Here is an 18,815-nt window from a genome sequence, read left to right as displayed (position 1 = left end):
AGGCTCACCCATGGCTGCGGCCTGTGAAATCCGTAGATTAGGGCCTAATGAATTTATTTAAATTGACTGATTTCCTTAACTGTAACTCTATAAAATCTTAATTGTTGCATGTTTATTTGTCTGTATAAAATATTGTACAGTGTACAGTTGTGGCCAAAAGTTTTCAGAATGACAAATATTAATTTCCACAAAATTTGCTGCTTCAGTGTCTAGATATTTTTGTCAGATGTTACTATGGAATACTGAAGTATAATTACAAGCATTTCATAAGTGTCAAAGGCTTTTATTGACAATTACATGAAGTTGATACAAAGGGTCAATGTTTGCAGTGTTGACCCTTCTTTTTCAAGACCTCTGCAATCCGCCCTGGCATGCTGTCAATTAACTTCTGGGCCACATCCTGACTGATGGCAGCCCATTCTTGCATAATCAATGCTCGGAGTTTGTAAGAATTTGTGGGGTTTTGTTTGTCCACCCGCCTCTTGAGGATTGACCACACGTTCTCAATGGGATTAAGGTCTGGGGAGTTTCCTGGCCATGGACCCAAAATATCAATGTTTTGTTCCCCGAGCCACTTAGTTATCACTTTTGCCTTATGGCAAGGTGCTCCATCGGGCTGGAAAAGGCATTGTTCGTCACCAAACTGTTCCTGGATGGTTGTGAGAAGTTGCTCTCGGAGGATGTGTTGGTACCATTCTTTATTCATGGCTGTGTTCTTAGGCAGAATTGTGAGTGAGCCCACACATGAATGGTCTCGGGATGCTTTACTGTTGGCATGACACAGGACTGATGGTAGCGCTCACCTTGTCTTCTCCGGACAAACTTTTTTCTGGATGCCCCAAACAATCGGAAAGGGGATTCATCAGAGAAAATTACTTTAGCTCAGTCCTCAGCAGTCCAATCCCTGTACCTTTTCCAGAATATCAGTCTGTCCCTGATGTTTTTCCTTGAGAGAAGTGGCTTCTTTGCTGCCCTTCTTGATACCAGGCCATCCTCAAAGTCTTCGCCTCACTGTGCGTGCAGATGCACTCACACCTGCCTGCTGCCATTCCTGAGCAAGCTCTGTACTGGTGGTGCCCCGATCTCGCAGCTGAATCAACTTTAGGAGATGGTCCTGGCGCTTGCTGGACTTTCTTGGGCACCCTGAAGCCTTCTTCACAACAATTTAACCGTTCTCCTTGATGATCCAATAATTGGTTGATTTAGGTGCAATCTTACTGGCAGCAATATCCTTGCCTGTGAAGCTCTTTTTGTGCAAAGCAATGATGACGGCATGTGTTTCCTTGCATGTAACCATGGTTGACAGAGGAAGAACAATGATTCCAAGCACCACCCTCCTTTTGAAGCTTCCAGTCTGTTATTCAAACTCAATCAGCATGACAGAGTGATCTCCAGCCTTGTCCCCGTCAACACTCACACCTGTGTTAACGAGAGAATCACTGACATGTCAGCTGGTCCTTTTGTGGCAGGGCTGAAATGCAGTGGAAATGTTTTTTGGGGATTCAGTTCATTTGCATGGCAAAGAGGGACTTTGCAATTCATCTGATCACTCTTCATAACATTCTGGAGTATATGCAAATTGCCATCATACAAGCTGAGGCAGCAGACTTTGTGAAAATTAATATTTGTGTCATTCTCAAAACTTTTGCCCACGACTATATACAGGTTTTTTTTCCTCTTCTCTACAAATAGCCTCAATGTAAACTGATCCTCAATGTCTTACGTTTGTTTTCTTGGAAAGCTTTGAGTGCTATTATGATGCAATAAAAGTCCTATCAACTGATTTCAGCCAGGCTGTGGATTAACTGCATTGTTTGAATGGAATGTTGGCAGTGAATATGAAAAATGTATGGTATCATTCAAACTGTGGCTAGCTCTCAGAACATAGTGGAGACAAAATGCATAGCTTAAGAATTTATCACAGCACTGGCAAACAATGGCTGACCTTTTGACTGTCATAAGATTATCCATTCTAGTATTCTAATTCTATGGTCAGATACTTGCCATCTTCTCCCAACTTGTTGTGCAAGTGCGTGAATATTTACTGGCCTTTGTCCACCACTGAGAAGCTGCTCGATTATGGGGAAAAGACATGCACACAATTAACAATTTTATTAAAAAAGTATTACAATAAAACCCATTAAAAAGCAAAACTTTGACTATACAAAAGTTTCCCAGGGTACAGGTATAAATATTGAAGCTCCACACAAAGTGAAGCAGTGCTTGCCTATTAAACCTTTGGTTTGGGATTGATCTCAAAATGCCAGTGTTGTCAGGAAAATGTTGGAACAGCTTCAAACTTGATTGAAACAAATCTCTTTCAATGCCCATCTGATGTCGATAACATAAAGAGGGTTTAGGAATATCAAATGACGGCAAAATGGGGAAGAACAATGAAGCGCCACTCATTCTCCAACATGTCTTCACCGTGGTCTCGAAGCAGAACTTGATAACCTGACTATGAACGTTTGATAGAACAATTCAACTTACTCCATCAAGTGCATGAATTACAAAAAAGTCAATGTTACTATAAACAAATGGTTTCCAAAAGTGAGTTTAGACCCTACTTCATACAGACATCAATGGATAAAATGAAGGGATACACTAACTGATGATAACTGGTACGATGAAAAGCTTGTCTACACAGGATTGAACTCAAGGCTATTCAAAAGCGGTTTCTATCCAAAAGTGGTTTCTGTACTGTAGTCAAGGCTGAGGATTGTGCTTTAACAGGCTTCATGATTATTGCAATAAACCATTATCATACGTACAAATCACTGGTAGCACCACTTCCATAGGAAATTTAATTTGACTTTGTTGTACATGATACAAAAACATTGCAGGAGCGTGTATTAGTAGTTGCTTGGTTTCAATACAAACCACTGAACAGTAATCATTCTTTCCACGTGATATTTCCACAGCTACGGAGTCACTTTAGGAGTGGGGGATACATAACGGGCTGTCCTTTTGGCAACTGCTGCTGTATATAGGGGCAATTTTCATGCAATATAATTTATCAGACACTTTTTTTCCAAAGTGCCTTACAGTTAGCACATTCTGTATGGGGTCTACGCCTTGTAAATCAGGGGTGTTGAAAGGTATTTTTCTCGGGCTTTGCCAAGGTCCAGAGTGCCACACTCAAAATTGGTTATTTGAATCGGCTGCATTTTTGAACACCGTGCTCCAAATGAACTGTAGTGTGGGGAGAACATTTCTGATCATATCATTTTCAATCTAATAATCTCTTAAATTATTAAAAAAGTATTTTCCACATTTATACCAAGCCTCTGAGTTTTCCCCTGAATAAAACACATTCATGATGTTAATTCAAACAAGATTCAAATAGATTACATTCAGGTCTCCTGAAATGTCATTATGCAATCATAACATGCATACTATGTTTACGTATACAAAACCACTTTCAAAACATTAAAACTATGGATGGTTAGCATGATGTGTGAGGAGACGAGCTTTCTAGAGTGTCCCTTTCAGAGAGAAATTGTCTGTAGCCTGCTTATAGGAAGTAGAAGCCTCATGAAATCCTGACAAGGTCAGGGCCCTGATGTGTGATTAACCAATCTGGCAGTCACGCTGTGGAGAGCTCCACCCCACTGTCACACACGCCGCTGTCCTCCTGTCCGTCCAGCTTCAGATCCTGGACACGTCCTAAGAGACAAGTGGGGGAGGGGGTTATGGGCAGGTGACTTATATCCCAGATGATTCTATTTAAATCTTATAAGGTATGCTAGTATATATATATATATATATAGTACATAGAGCTACTGGCTGAGTCCTTTTTGAGCTTACCTAAGAGCTCTGTGGTGCTTTGGGGAGCTAGAGGAGCCTGCTCTGTTTCACACAGTGCCCCCTGCAGTACTGTCAAAGCGGTGGAGTTATCCACCGTCCTGAGTCCCTCCAAAAGGTCCTTGACCATTCCCCCGGACACCTACAGACAGGGGCATAGAAGTGTTACTTATCGACCAACTATCGAGTCCAAATTAAACGGAAGTGATGAAAAAAAAGTCCCCAAGTTTCAATGAGAACATATGAATTCATTTTCTGTGCTGACTTGAATTCAAGGTGGGAGAAGAAACTATCACTGTGAAATTTCTAATCTTACAATGCCTATGTTCCCCCTCGTGTCTTTGTCTGAATGTTGATTAATGTGTCCTGGCACAACACCAGAGAAAAGGAGGAATAAGTTTCCAGAGAAACCTTCAGCTCTCTTAGGTTAGGATAGTGTGTGTGTACCTCATAGCTGTCCAGCAGTGTGCTGGCGGGGGAGGGGCTGAGTCTGAAGGCGCTGTTGAGGATGCCCAGCCCCAGCGTGTTTGCCAGGCTCTCCCAGCTCCCCCCCTGGCACTCAAGGGCCTGGCATAATGCCCGCTTTGTGTCTGAGCCCAGGCTCCGCATATCGCCTACAGAAACATGACACCGTTAGCTGTACTCCACAGTGGACAAGAACCAAGATGAGACAGCCGTATAACCCTATGGCTTAAGACGTAGAGATTACAATGAAGGGGGTTGTTTAAACTGAAGTGCAGGAGCCAACCTTGAGGGGGGATGAAGACTGGGATGGTGGTCTCTGGCTTGTACTCTTTGCCATTCAGAATTTCCAACACCTAGAAGTACAAGGAAGAGAGAGAATATTTAGCGAACATTCAAATAGATAAAAATGAAATGTTCTTTCAACTCGTGAATTCACGTCAGCAGTTTCGTCGTCATAAAATTACATGTGTGTTATCTTTAGAGTGAAAATGTCAAGGTGTGAGAAAGGACTGGAGCAATATTAGTCAGTTGAGTGAGATACGTGCGAGACGATAGCAGAACATGGAGGAAAATGACTTCCAGAAAACACATCAAAGTGTGTGCATGTGGAACCTACCTCAGGAGTGGCTGCCATGTTAAGAGGAGTCATCCCTGGGATGTAGCCTTCATCCTGCTCCTCTTCCTCATCCACATAGCAGTCATCCTCTCTGAAGAACAGGGGCTCAAAGTTTTCTTTGTGAGGATTGGCACCTAGACATGAAAAGTTTGATCAAGTCATGTCTGCCTTTGAGCTAGGACTATATTACCAAAGAGCAGTTACAGAGAAAACAAAGACATCAAACTAAGCCATTTTCACAAAAGGGGACAGTTTGAAGAAACTCAGTCATACCTGCAGCCATGAGGAGAGCGGTCAGTTTGACAGAGCCCCGGCCTGCTGCTATGTGGAGAGGGCTGGAGCCGTTGTAGGTGCAGCAGTCCACATCAGCATTCCCCTGCGGAGGGAGAGAACACTGTCAACATACATCTTACACCCAGTGGCGACCCGTCATTCTGACATTAGAAGTGCCCATCCATGAAGGCTCAAGGTCATTCGCCACAGATAAAATGACGTCAAATCATGTTATATGTCACAGTGGCTTTGATTGGACTGATCATGTCAACGTCATACTTTCAAGACCTTAGCTAGCAGTCATCATCATGAATCAAGTCGACAATCTACTGGCAAATCCTTTTCAATCCTTGTCATGTGACGATAAATAATGAAGAGAAATTCTAGGTAAAACGTATCGGTGCTCATCGGCCATTGCACATAAACATTACACAACAAGTTGGAAATCGCAAATTCAACAACGAGTGGTTTGGAAGGTGTGTCCAAATATGTATTGTATGCTGCTGCATAAATGATGTAATATACCAGGGAGATATGTATACTGTGGCTAAGAAAGTAATTATCTATACCTCCATGTGGCTCACGCTAATAATTTGGTCCCTTTTCCCCTCTTAATTAGCCGATAGCCTGTTTTAGAGAAATGTAATATTGCAAGAGCTTTCATTGCTTATATGCCCCTGTTATTTATCCTACAGTTCTGACTTAGTGTACAGGGAGAATACTGTAAGAATGGCTCATGTCCTGAATTCTGTCGCTGTACATTTCTAAAGTGCTGAACAAATAGTTATATCGACTACTTGCTCATTAATGTCTTAATCGAAATTACGGCTTGCCTCTTATCCGCTCGTCGTTCACTTATGCCATAGTTTGTACATCTCAATTGTCAGTAGAAACTACATTTGTTTAAACAAGTCAACCATATCAGCTATGTTTTTTAAAAAGCCAGTAAATGAGGCTGAATGAACTGTTTCGCTGACAGACAAGGCTCCGCTGATAGCCAGGTGTAACCGTGGTAAGACGTTGGGACAGCTTTATGTAGGCCCTTACAGTTTGTGGGCACCGTTTGTCACCGTTATAGCACAATTAATTCGTTTAGTGTAGTGGCTTTGCTGGCATGCATAATTATTATTTTGAAATGTAGTTTTCCCCACCAAGATGTACATGCTAAAATCGCCACTGCTTACACCCATGACCCATCCACCGTCACAAGGAAAGGGCTACTTGAGTTGTGCTAGTTTGCCACGTTCTAGTTTCACCTTACTAAATACACTCTAGGTCTCCCTTCCAGGTATTGACCAGGCCCAACTTTGCTTAGCCTCAAGATGCTAGCCAGTAGAAAGATGCAGGGTGGTAGGTATGGAGGTAGGCAAGGCTTCTACGGTACGTACCTCCAATAGCAGGCAGCCTGCCAGGGAGACATTGTCCAGCTCAGTGGCCAAGTGGAGTGCCGTGCGGCCGCAGCTCCTCTCCTGGACCTCCACATTGCCCCCGCTCACCAGGAGGTCCCTGAGGGAACATAGGCTGTTGGCCAGCACAGCCAGGTGGAGGGAGCAAAATCCTGGAGGATAAAAGCACTGTCATGCTCTAGTTGACTCTTCACTTTCTACTATGCATGTGTCTGTGTGTATAGGAGTGTGTGTGTGTGTGTGTTGTACCTGCTGTGTTGGGGAGGTCCACTAGTTCCACCACCTCTCTGTGTCTTAGTAGAAATCCCACCATCCCTCCCTCCTTCTGCTGAGTGGCCAGGTGTAGAGCTGTGTTTCCGTGGCGATCAGACAGAGTTACATCAGCCCCAGCCAATACGAGGGCCTCGGCCGCCTCCTTCTGCTGGGTTATCACCGCTAGGTGCAAAGGAGTCTGGGATAGAGGGACACAAAAATAGGATATTACTGCCTGTTCTGTCACAGACGGACTAAGATCACCACAGAAACACAAGGCTTGTTAGTGTACGTGTTTGTTACCTGGTAGAGGTCATTCCTCATGTTGAGGACCTCCTCTCCAGGCAGGGCAGAGAGCACCTGGGCTAGACTCCTGACTGCGTCTGTCTGGCTGTGGATCACCCCCAGATGGAGACCACTGGAGAAACAGAGGACAAGCCCAGATTGGCATGTGCTACTGGAGAAACTATGCCATATCAGGGTTATATATCCCATTGGCATCAATGCAAAGCTGAATGCTGATGGACACAAAATGGAAGCAAATCAACGCAGTTAGAAAAGTTAGACAAATGCAGTGAAAGTCGGAGTTATGTTTATGTTAGGATTAGGTCTGAAGTGATAGGTTGAGGGGACGTACGTGTCGCCGTTCTCGTCCTGAGCCGTCATGAGGTGGCGCTGTGGAGCCATCAGGTAGCGGACGTCTCCAGTGACGGCGTAATGGAAGAGGGCTTCAGCCTGCCTCTCAGCCACATCCACCAGCCTGGCTTCCAGCACGCATTCTGGACACAAAAACGCTGTCATTAACAACCCTGGCTTCCAGCACAAACACACAGTCCTACACCGACAAGTACAGTAGTCTGTTCCCTTGCCCAGTGGCTCACTCTGGCTAATCACTATACTAATTTCCCTGTTGGGCGCACCGCCAGTTCTGTCCCCTGGTCCTAGCTCCACACCAGCCCCTCTCTCCTCACTTGTCTCCCCGGCAGAGGCATCCTCCTCCGACTGGGCTCGGTCCGCCACCACTGCCCCCAAGGACGGGTCATCGCCCATGTCGCTGTCATCACCGCTGTCCTCCGCTCTGCCCTGTGTAGCTGTGCCGAGGGAACATGGTTGAGCTTCATTCCCATCCTGAACTTAGATGGAATTGGTCTAGTAGACAGACAAACACGCTCACCATGTTTAATGCCCGCCCCGCCACCACTCATGCCAGGGGAAAAGCCGGCGTTATAGCCGGCGCCGTAGTTATTGTAGGTGGAATAGGCCTGGAAGTAACCTAAAAGATAAAACAAAGCTGTTCTTTTGAAGTGGTTACACATTTCCTTTTAGCCTAAATAGACAGTAAAGCTTTTGAACTTGTACTTCGTCTCGTGTGAAGGACTTTTGAGAAATTGGCCATTTGAAGTTTACATGGCTTGTCTCGTTCACCTTAAAATCACATTCCTTCTGTTGTGTAAAAATGAACGACTCAGAAACATTTTTGGGTGTACCTCCTCCCCCTGAGCCGGGTCCTCCCCCCGTAGCGGAGCCTCCTCCCCCAGGTCCCCGGTACATGCCCCCTGCTCCACCTTGGCCGTTGTAGTCCTGGAAATTAGGCAGGGTCTTCTGTCTCTTCCTCTGCACCTCTTCCTTATCTGAGGATGAAGACCAGGGGCGAGATGAGCAGATTGACTTGACAGTTGACAGAATAGTGGGTTATGTCCAATTTGAACCCCGTGCCATAAGAATGGCACAAACTATAGTGGGTTGGGATAGAGACCAGCATGCACAGGGGGTCTCCAGGACCAGGTCTGGGGGTGTTTCAGACCGGCTCACCTATGATCTGTGGGTGGTAGGTGAAGGGCTTGGGCTCGCTCGTCTCGTTGTCCGATTTACGCTTCAGCTGCACAAACACTGAGGTGGGCTTCTGGAGGTTCAGGTCTCTGTATTTGGGGGTCTTGAAAACAATGGCAAACTGTGGAAGGGAGTGGAGATTTTTACCAGTGGTTAGGTTATAGTACTGTTACAGGGGAGGAAATATAAAAACAGACTTCATTGTGTGTCACTGACCTGTCGATGGACATCAGTGGGGGAGAAGTCCCCAAAGGCCTCCCATGTCAGCCCTGTCTCGTCATCCTCATAGAAGCGTACCTGGATGTCATCTGTAATGACAGGGGAAAAGGTACACTGTCACAACCCCACTTTCAAACTAGGAGTAAAAGAACAAACTGGTGACGTGAAAGATATTGGAGGATAATAGAAGATGACTAGAAAAAATATATACTTATTTTCAAAACCAACATGTTTGCGCATATAGCCTTCAAGGGTTGATGAGAATCTTTCACGTGTCATCGGTCATGGAACCAAAAGGAAATGTCAATGTCTTTCCAAGGTAACCAGGAAGTGATGCCACCCACTACTGACAGCCCCACAACTACAGACAGAAGTATTTCAATATCCTATTGGAATGTTTTAGCTGCACCGTACATGTCCTTGACAAGAAAACTCAAGTCCTGGGAGAGCTGCTGGGTGTGCAGACCTTTGCTCCAACCCAACACTAATATTTCAAAGAATCGGCTAAAATCATGATCTTCAGTATGTTTTGTCTGAATGAAGTGTCTTAGAGCTGGGCTGAAACAAAAGCCTGAAGGACTGGAGTAGTATATCACTGATTGACTCTGCAAAGCATGATACAGCGAGTGGACACTCTTACTGACAGTTGTGGCTGCTTCGCATGATGCATTGTTGTCTCTACCTACTTGCCCTTTGTGCTGTTGTCTGTGCCCAACAATGTTTGTACCATGTTTTGTTGCTACCATGCTGTGTTTTCATGTGTTGCTGCTATGCTATGTTGTCGTCTTAGGTCTCTCTTTATGTAGTGTTGTCTCTCGTCATGACGTGTGTTTTGTCCTATATTTTTAATCCCAGCCCCCATCCCCACAGGAGGCCTTTTGGTAGGCTGTCATTGTAAATAAGAATTTGTTCTTAACTGACTTGCCATGTTAAATAAAGGTTAAATAAAATAAATAAAAAAGGTAGAAATAGACTCGAGATGAAGCCTTTGTTTGGAGGTCAAACAGCAGAGCCCAAAAAAAGACTTGGACTTCTGTCCCAAGAGAGGACCTTGCATTCCAGGGTTGTTGACGTTCTGCCGCAATACGGCAAAAACAAAAAAGGTAGAGAGAGGACAATCTAGAAGCTAAAGAAATGCACACCTATTTAGGCGAGGTGCTGGCTAGTGGAGTAGAACACTTATGAAATTAAAGGAGAGCCGCACACTCTAGGAGCTCAGATGCAAAAATGTAATAACCTAATATCCAACGTTTAGACAGACAGGCTGTCTTCATCAGGGTATAATGACAAACACTGCGGGGTGACTAGTTTATATGGTGTCTGTAATCATGGTCGGGTGTGGCCTGATATCATTGGTTAATTCTCACATATTAAAATAGGATCTACATTTATAAGTGCCATTGAATTGAGCACAGCCATTACACTTGTAGTTTCCATCCAGTAGGGGCGCAAATAGACGTTGTGCAGGGATATCTTGGGGTGGTAAATCAGAGTTTACCAATTGGTCTCTGAGATTTCTGCCCCGCGTGAATACGATCAAGGGAGGGTCAGAAAACACATTACCGATAGTCATCGGATCTTTGAATGTGCCAATGTTTGTGAACGATTCCCTTCATTTGTTCAGAGCACTTTGAATAGCGGGTAGTTAGAACGCAAGAATGCTTATTTTTGCGAGACTGACCTTGAAAAAGGTCATGTCTCGTTTTGTTTTGTTTTTTCTCAATGGCAGTATTAATCTGACCATTTTTGTACCCCCCTCTCCTTGAATTTTCTTTGCGTCTCAGCCATAGATCTGTCGAAATCTGAATGTTTTTTGCTCATTTTTTTGATTCGACAGAATTGGCTGTAGGGCAAACTGTTTTTCAAGGGAAGTGGGTGACAACTATCAGCCCTCAACAAACTGTTAGGATCAGTTGGTTTCCTTTAAATATCAGTGTATAGAACATTATCTTCGCATAATGTATTATCTCCTCTACATACAGTTGAAGTCAGAAGTTTACATACACCTTAGCCAAATACATTTCAACTCAGTTTCACAATTCCTGACATTTAATCCTAGTAAACATTCCCTGTTTTAGGTCAGTTATAATCACCACGTTATTTTAAGAATGTGAAATGTCAGAATAATAGTAAAGAGAATGATCTATTTCAGTTTTTATTTCTTTCATCACATTCCCAGTGGGTCAGAAGTTGACATACACGCAATTAGTATTTGGTAGCGTTGCCTTTAAATTGTTTAACTTGGGTCAAACATTTTGGGTAACCTTCGACAAGCTTCTTCACAATAAGTTGGGTGAATTTTGGCCCATTCCTCCTGACAGAGCTGGTGTAACGGAGTCAGGTATGTAGGCCTCCTTGCTCGCACACGCCTTTTCAGTTCTGCCCACAAATTTTCTATGGGATTGAGGTCAGGGCTTTGTGATGGCCACTCCAATGCCTTGACTTTGTTGTCCTTAAGCCATTTTGCCATAACTTTGGAAGAATGCTTGGGTTTATTGTCCATTTGGAAGACCCATTTGCTACCAAGCTTTAACTTCCTGACTGATGTCTTGAGATGTTGCTTCAATATATCCACATCATTTTCCATCCTCATGATGCCATCTATTTTGTGAAGTGCACCAGTCCCTCCTACAGCAAAGTACCCCCACAACATGATGCTGCGACCCCCGTGCTTCACGGTTGGGATGGTGTTCTTCAGCTTGCAAGCCTCCCCCTTTTCCCTCCAAATATAACAATTTCATTATGGCCAAACAGTTCTGTTTTTGTTTCATCAGACCAGAGGACATTTCTCCAAAAAGTATGATCTTTGTCCCCATGTGCAATTACAAACCGTAGTCTGGCTTTTTTATGGCGGTTTTGGAGCAGCGGCTTCTTCCTTGCTGAGTGGCCTTTCAGGTTATGTCGATATAGGACTCGTTTTACTATGGATATAGATACTTTTGTGCCTGTTTCCTCCAGCATCTTCACAAGGTCCTTTGCTGTTGTTCTGGGATTGATTTGCACTTTTAGCACCAAAGTACGTTCATCTCTAGGAGACAGAATGCGTCTCCTTCCTGAGCAGTATAACGGCTGCGTGGTCCCATGGTGTTTATACTTGCGTACTATTGTTTGTTCAGATGAATGTGTTACCCTCAGGCATTTGGAAATTGCTCACAAGGATGAACCAGACTTGTGGAGGTCTACATTTATTTTCTGAGGTCTTGGCTGATTTCTTTTGATTTTCCCATGATGTCAAGCAAAGAGGCACTGAGTTTGAAGGTAGGCCTTGTAATACATCCACAGGTACACCTGCAATTGGCTCAAATTATGTCAATTAGCCTATCAGAAGCTTCTAAAGCCATGACATCATTTTCTGGAATTTTCCAAGCTGTTTAAAGGCACAGTCAACTTAGTGCATGTAAACTTTTGACCCACTGGAATTGTGATACAGTGAATTATAAGTGAAATAATCTGTCTGTAAACAATTGTTGGAAAAATGACTTGTGTCATGCACAAAGTAGATGTCCTAACCGACTTGCCAAAACTATAGTTTGCTAACAAGTAATTTGTGGAGTGGTTGAAAAACGAGTTTTAATGACTCCAACCTAAATGTATGTAAACTTCCGACTTCAACTGTACTTGCCCTTTGTGCTGTTGTGTTGCTACCATGCTGTGTTTTCATGTGTTGCTGCCATGCTATGTTGTTGTCTTAGGTCTCTCTTTATATAGTGTTGTCTCTCTTGTCGTGATGTGTTTTTTCATATATATATATATATATATATATATATATATATATATATATATATATATATATAAATAAACTTTTTTTTACAATTTTTTTTATCCCAGCCCCCATCCCCACAGGAGGCCTTTTGCCTTTTGGAAGGCTGTCATTGTAAATAAGAATTTGTTCTTAACTTACTTGCCTTGTTAAATAAAAGTTAAATAAAATAAATAAATAAGGTAGAAATAGACTTGAGATGAGGCCCTTTGTTTGGTGGTCAAACAGCAGAGCCCAAAAAAAGACTTGAACTTCTGTGCCACGAGAGGATCTTGCATTCCAGGTTTGTTGACGTTCTGCCAACAGGCCAATACGGCAAAAACAAAAAAAGTAGCGAGAGGACAATACACCGCTATAAACCTCTTCCTGGAAAAGCAGGCCGGAGGACTTCCTTCATGAACAGTATGATGATGTCACACAGAAGTAAGAGCCGGAGAGATAATGCTTCAGACTACGTGTTGACTGCGTGTTGCTTCAAACTGCGTGTTGCTTCAGACGACGTGTTGCTTCAGACTGCGTGTTGCTTCAGACTGCGTGTTGCTTCAGACAACGTGTTGCTTCAGACAACGTGTTGCTTCAGACTGCGTGTTGCTTCAGACTGCGTGTTGCTTCAGACTACGTGTTGCTTCAGACTACGTGTTGCTTCAGACTGCGTGTTGACTACGTGTTGCTTCAGACTGCGTGTTGACTACGTGTTGCTTCAGACTGCGTGTTGACTACGTGTTGCTTCAGACAGCGTGTTGACTTCGTGTTGCTTCAGACAGCGTGTTGACTTCGTGTTACTTCAGACTGCGTGTTGCTTCACACTACGTTCTCATCCTCATGATAACGGTGATAAATCACCCTCGGGATCATAGATGACAGATCCATTCCCCTGTCACATACTGTACCTTTCTGGACCTTGTCACAGAGCAGGTACCTCTTCTCCCCCTGTCACATACTGTACCTTTCTGGACCTTGTCACAGAGCAGTTACCTCTTCTCCCCCTGTCACATACTGTACCTTTCTGGACCTTGTCACAGAGCAGGTAGACCTCTTCTCCTGTCACATACTGTACCTTTCTGGACCTTGTCACAGAGAAGTTACCTCTTCTCCCCCTGTCACATACTGTACCTTTCTGGACCTTGTCACAGAGCAGGTAGACCTCTTCTCCTCCTGTCACACAGCCAGCTGTGCGGTCCATCCGCACAATCTTCAGGTTGGATGCATTAGGAGCTTCTGCAAACAGAATAAGGGAACTCAGATCTTCTGTTTAGTGCAGGCAGAATACCTTTACTTCTCATTTATTGACAGCTAATAGGTACAGTGCCTTCAGAAAGTATTCAAACACCTTAACTTATTCAACATTTTGTTGTATGACAGGCTGAATTCAAAATGGTTTAAAAATAATAATAATCTCACCCATCTACACACAATACCCTATAATGACAAAGTGAAAACGTTTTTTTTTTTTTTTTTAATGTTTGTTTTCAAACCCGAGTCAATACTTTGTAGAAGCATCTTTGGCAGCGATTACAGCTGTGCGTCTCTAACAGCTTTCCACACCTGGATTGTGCAACATTTGCCCATTATTATTTTGAAAATTCTCAAAATTGGTTGTTGATCATTGCTAGAAAACCATTTAAGTCTTGCCATAGATTTTCGAGCAGATTTAAGTCAAAACTTTAACTCGGACACTCAGGAACATGTCTTCTTGGTAAGCAACTCCAGTGTACATTTGGCCTTGTGTTTAAGGTTATTGTCCTGCTGAAGGGTGAATTAATCTGTCAGTGTATGGTGGAAAGCAGACAACCAGGTTTTCCTCTAGGATTTTGCCTGTGCTTAGCGCCATTCCATTTATTATTTATCCTGAAAAACTTCCCAGTACTTAACGATTAAAAGCATACCCATAACATGATGCAGCCACCACTATGCTTGAAATATGGAGAGTGGTACTCAGTAATGTGTTGTATTGGATTTGCCCCAAACACAACGCTTTGTATTCAGAACAAAAAGTTTATTGCTTTGCCCCATTTTTTGCAGTATTACTTTAGAGCCTTGTTGCAAACAGAATAAATATTTTATTCTGTACAGCCTTCTTTTCACTCTGTCAATTAGGTTAGTATTGTGGAGTAACTACAATGTTGTTGATCCAGCCTCCATTTTCTCCTATCACAGCCATTAAACTCTGTAACTGTAACGGTTTTAAAGTCACCATTGGCCTCATGATGTAATCCCTGAGCGGTTTTCTTCCTCTCCAGCAACTGAGTTTGGAAGGACGCCTGTATCTTTGTAGTGATTGGGTGTATTGATATACCATCCAAAGTGTAGTTAATAACTTTACCATGCTCAAAGGGATATTCAATGTCATCTTTTTTATATATATATCTTTTTATCTATCTACCAATTCTTTGCAAGGCATTGGAAAACCTCCCTGGTCTTTTTGGTTGAATCTGTGTTTGAAATTCACTGCTCGACTGAGGGACCTTAAATATAAATTGTATGTGTGGGGTGCAGAGAGGAGGCAGTCATTCAAAAATCATGTTAAACACAATTATTGCACAGAGAGTGGATCCATACAAATGTTTACTCCTGAACTGATTTAGGTTTGCCATATTAAAGGAGTTGAATACTTATTGACTCAAGACATTTCAGCTTTTCACTTTTAATTAGTTTGTAAAAACATTTTTTCTCTTTGACATTATGGGGTATTGTGTGTATGCCAGTGACAAAAATCTAAATGTAATTCATTTTAAATTCAGGCTGTAACATAAACAAAATGTGGAAAAAGTTAAGGGGTGTGAATACTTTGAAGGCACTGTAACGAAAACACTTTTCTCTGTGCATAATCCATATTGGATTCCTTGTAAATCCTTGACATTGCCCATTGTTATCAAATTGGAACCACTATTTTATTTGTTTCTCTTCAAAAATATTTTCTAATTTCAAAAAACCACAGAGACACCAAATGTGGAAAAAAAAAGACTTGACACAAATTGTGTGGATGCTTTCACACAGTAAAGGGCAGGCATCAAAATGAAAGCGAAGGCCTAGTTTCAGCCTGCGAGAGGAAGCCGAGTAACAAACGTGACGTAGCGGAAGAACAGAGCTAGGAAAATGAAACCAGTGCACACTGATGTGGTTTTACTTCAATACATCTTAAACTCAGTGACTAATTACATGAATTCAGTATTGACAGGCACAGGAATGGTTCTATTAATTTGTTCAAACAGTAGTTCCTTCCTGAGCTTCATTAAGCTGAGGCACTACTGGGTACTATTTCGCCTAATATGGTGTGTTTCTATGGTGAGGTGGGGGACCTTTGTCATAGATGGACTTAGTGAAGGGTAATGGAACAGCCTTCACTGATAATGTAAAGAAGAAACAAAATGGTGGAGCACAGACAGTTCTTCTTGGGTCATGGCTAAAGACTGTTTTAGCTAGCTAGCTAGAACCGTTGTTTTGTTGGGGTCACAGCGCACTGGGAAACACAGCACTAATGGCCTAATCGTTAATTTTTTTCATAAATGATGCATTGACGTCAACGGGCACATTTTCACAAGAACTGAAGTTGATTTAGCGCTCAGTGACTAGGTGGCTGTTAGTGACTTACTGCTGTCGAAAATGGGGTCTGATATGACGGGGTCCAGTCTACGGGAGAAGCCCCCGTCACTATCTGGGAGGAAGGCTGTGAACATGAGGCGCACCACGCTTAGATCCATCTCTTTAGCCTGCTTGGTTGCTGCACTGCAGATCATGCTTCTCTGGTGATCTGAAGGCAGACACACACACACGTGAAGGTTGAGTGTGAAGTTGGCGATGCGTCTATATTCATATATATGCAAAACAAAAAATATTCTTCGAGCTCTGCAGAAATACATTCATTCATTCAAATTGTCTTAAAGGTGACTGACCAGTGAGCTCCCGGGGGATGCGGACCTCTCCCTGGATGGTGTCTATCTCGGGGTGGATGACAATACCACAGTTGTAACCCATCCTGTAGGCCTCAGTCATACGGTCCTCCAGTGTCTTACTCACATTCTTCTTGGTCACGTGGAGGATGCCCAGGTTGGGGAAACTGTCACAAGGAATGTCTGATTTACATGCGGTACGTTTTTAAGAATTACTGCAAGATATAAAACCATAAGGTCAATTCCAAGTTAGATGGGGAAACCCTAAGTGAGAAATCACATCATTACATATGATCTCAAAGGAAGTATCCATAATGGTCCTATAGGAAGTCCAAACATTTCTGCAATGTTGTCAATAAGCAAACAGTTAAAGGTGTTAAACATACTCATTTACCGGTAAGCTAACTGGTTCTTTCGGTGGTGTGTGTTAGGGCTGTGAAGATCATGGAATTTTGGTTAACGGTTTGCAAAATTAAGGCAGTCAAATCTTCTCCTCTAGTGGATCAATCTATCACGTGCAGTGGTCATGCCTCTGGGTTATGCACATAGACGTGACGTTTGCTAGCCTATTTTATTTCAAATTTGTTTGTTTTTTATTTATTTTTTACATTTTAGTCATTTAGCAGACGCTCTTATCCAGAGCGACTTACAGTAGTGAATGCATACATTTCATACATTTTTTTATTGTACTGGCCTCCCGTGGGAATCGAACCCACTACCCTGGCGTTGCACACACCATGCTGGCGTTGCAAACACCATGCTCTACCAACTGAGCCACAGGGATAATTTTTGCTTTTGCTTATGCAGTGCATTCGGAAATACTCAGACCCCTTGACTTTTTCCACACTTTGTTACGTTACAGCCTTATTCTCAGATTGTTCCCTCATCAACCTACACACAATACCCCCTAACGACAAAACAAAAGAGTTTTTAGATGCCTTTTGGCAAACTCCAATCGGGCTGTCATGTAACTTTTTCCTGAGGAATGGCTTCCGTCTGCCACTCTACCATAAAGGCCTGATAGGTATAGTGCTGCAGAGATGGTTGTCCTTCTGGAAGGTTCTCCCATCTCTGCAGAGGAACTCGAGCTCTGTCAGAGTGACCATTGGGTTCTTGGTCACCTCCCCGACCAAGGCCCTTCTCCCGATTGCTCAGTTTGGCCAGGCGGCCAGCTCGAAGAAGAGTCTTGGTGGTTCCAACCTTCTGCCATTTAAGAATGATGGAGGCCACTGTGTTCTTGGGGACCTTCAATGCTGCAGACATTTTTTGGTACCCTTCCCCAGATCTGTGCCTCGACACAATACTGTCTCGGAGCTCTACGGACAATTCCTTTGACCTCGTTGCTTGGTTTTTGCTCTGACATGCACTATCAACTGTGGGACCTTATATAGACAAAAAAGTGTCAAACAACCTGTTTTAACTTTGTCATGAAGGGTTATTGTGTGTAAATTGATGACGAAATGTATTTTATATTTGATCCATTTTAGAATAAGGCTGTAACGTAACGTGGAAAAAGTCAAGGGGTCTGAATACTTTGCTGAATGCACTGAAAATGTCCACACACCAATAATGACATTGGCTAGCTAAATTCAGCAGACAGAGTGGTTGGATTTTGGCATATTTTTACATCTTTACAAACCGGAGAATTATGTGCACTGCATCTGGCTACAGCAGCATCTAAGGGAGTGCGCATTTTGAAGAACAGAGTGTGCCAAGACAGCGTGTTTTCGGGACGAGGTGGAGACAGTTTGATATCTAGATGGATTAAGGTAGCAACACAATTGTTCATAATCATTCATTTACACTACTGCTATTGTGTAAAATATATCTACTATTGAAAATAAAGTTTATTAAAACCTTTTTTTTTAATGATCTATTAAACTGTTATTTTATTTATGGTCTACATCCATAAATTGTTGGTTACATGTTTATACAATTACGTTGCCAGCCCTAGTGTGTGTTTATGCGCGCGCTAACTAGAGATGGAGACACACCTGATGCTGCAGTCTTTGGGCTGTAGGTCTGTGATGCAGATGCCCTTGTCACACTGCTTGCCCACCAAACTGTGGGCATGGAGGTGGGCATCTTTAGAGTTGGTCACCAGCTGTACCACCACACGTGCCAACCCCTGGTAGTTACAGATCTGCAAAGACAGCAGCAATGTCCTTTTTAGAGGGAGACACTTTTTAGACAACATATTAGAACGATAGCCTCGTGTGCCAGACTGCTTACATAGTATGGTGGTGTTTTGTGTAAAGATTTTGTTTTTTTGTCAAATCTAAAATGTGCTCTCGGGTTTA

The 18,815-nt window shown here is 42.9% G+C and overlaps 1 protein-coding gene across 4 annotated transcripts in view; it reads right to left on the bottom strand.

Annotated features, from left to right (window-relative positions):
* Nucleotides 1-2,097: 2,097 nt before the first annotated feature.
* The window catches only part of LOC115173310 (nuclear factor NF-kappa-B p105 subunit), a 38,898-nt gene continuing 22,180 nt past the window's right edge, over nucleotides 2,098-18,815 (bottom strand). For 2 of the 4 annotated variants that reach the window (XM_029731300.1, XM_029731308.1), the window contains exons 6-24: nucleotides 18,510-18,658; nucleotides 16,519-16,682; nucleotides 16,218-16,376; nucleotides 13,739-13,843; nucleotides 8,863-8,954; nucleotides 8,629-8,767; nucleotides 8,304-8,447; nucleotides 7,991-8,089; nucleotides 7,698-7,907; nucleotides 7,454-7,595; nucleotides 7,120-7,234; nucleotides 6,814-7,015; nucleotides 6,547-6,716; nucleotides 5,159-5,261; nucleotides 4,886-5,019; nucleotides 4,553-4,622; nucleotides 4,252-4,418; nucleotides 3,808-3,946; nucleotides 2,098-3,666 (exon numbers count right to left, since the gene is read on the bottom strand). In XM_029731300.1, coding sequence (XP_029587160.1) covers nucleotides 3,587-3,666; nucleotides 3,808-3,946; nucleotides 4,252-4,418; nucleotides 4,553-4,622; nucleotides 4,886-5,019; nucleotides 5,159-5,261; nucleotides 6,547-6,716; nucleotides 6,814-7,015; nucleotides 7,120-7,234; nucleotides 7,454-7,595; nucleotides 7,698-7,907; nucleotides 7,991-8,089; nucleotides 8,304-8,447; nucleotides 8,629-8,767; nucleotides 8,863-8,954; nucleotides 13,739-13,843; nucleotides 16,218-16,376; nucleotides 16,519-16,682; nucleotides 18,510-18,658 — 2,583 coding nt within the window. In that variant the 3' untranslated portion in view covers nucleotides 2,098-3,586. The remainder of the gene's footprint in view (nucleotides 3,667-3,807; nucleotides 3,947-4,251; nucleotides 4,419-4,552; nucleotides 4,623-4,885; nucleotides 5,020-5,158; nucleotides 5,262-6,546; nucleotides 6,717-6,813; nucleotides 7,016-7,119; nucleotides 7,235-7,453; nucleotides 7,596-7,697; nucleotides 7,908-7,990; nucleotides 8,090-8,303; nucleotides 8,448-8,628; nucleotides 8,768-8,862; nucleotides 8,955-13,738; nucleotides 13,844-16,217; nucleotides 16,377-16,518; nucleotides 16,683-18,509; nucleotides 18,659-18,815) is intronic. The other 2 variants (XM_029731315.1, XM_029731321.1) reach the window with 2 other exon arrangements.

Source organism: Salmo trutta, chromosome 3, assembly GCF_901001165.1.
Source record: "Salmo trutta chromosome 3, fSalTru1.1, whole genome shotgun sequence".
Taxonomy (NCBI): domain Eukaryota; kingdom Metazoa; phylum Chordata; class Actinopteri; order Salmoniformes; family Salmonidae; genus Salmo; species Salmo trutta.
Note: the sequence above shows the minus strand (reverse complement) of the source record. Positions and strands in the feature narration are given on the sequence as shown.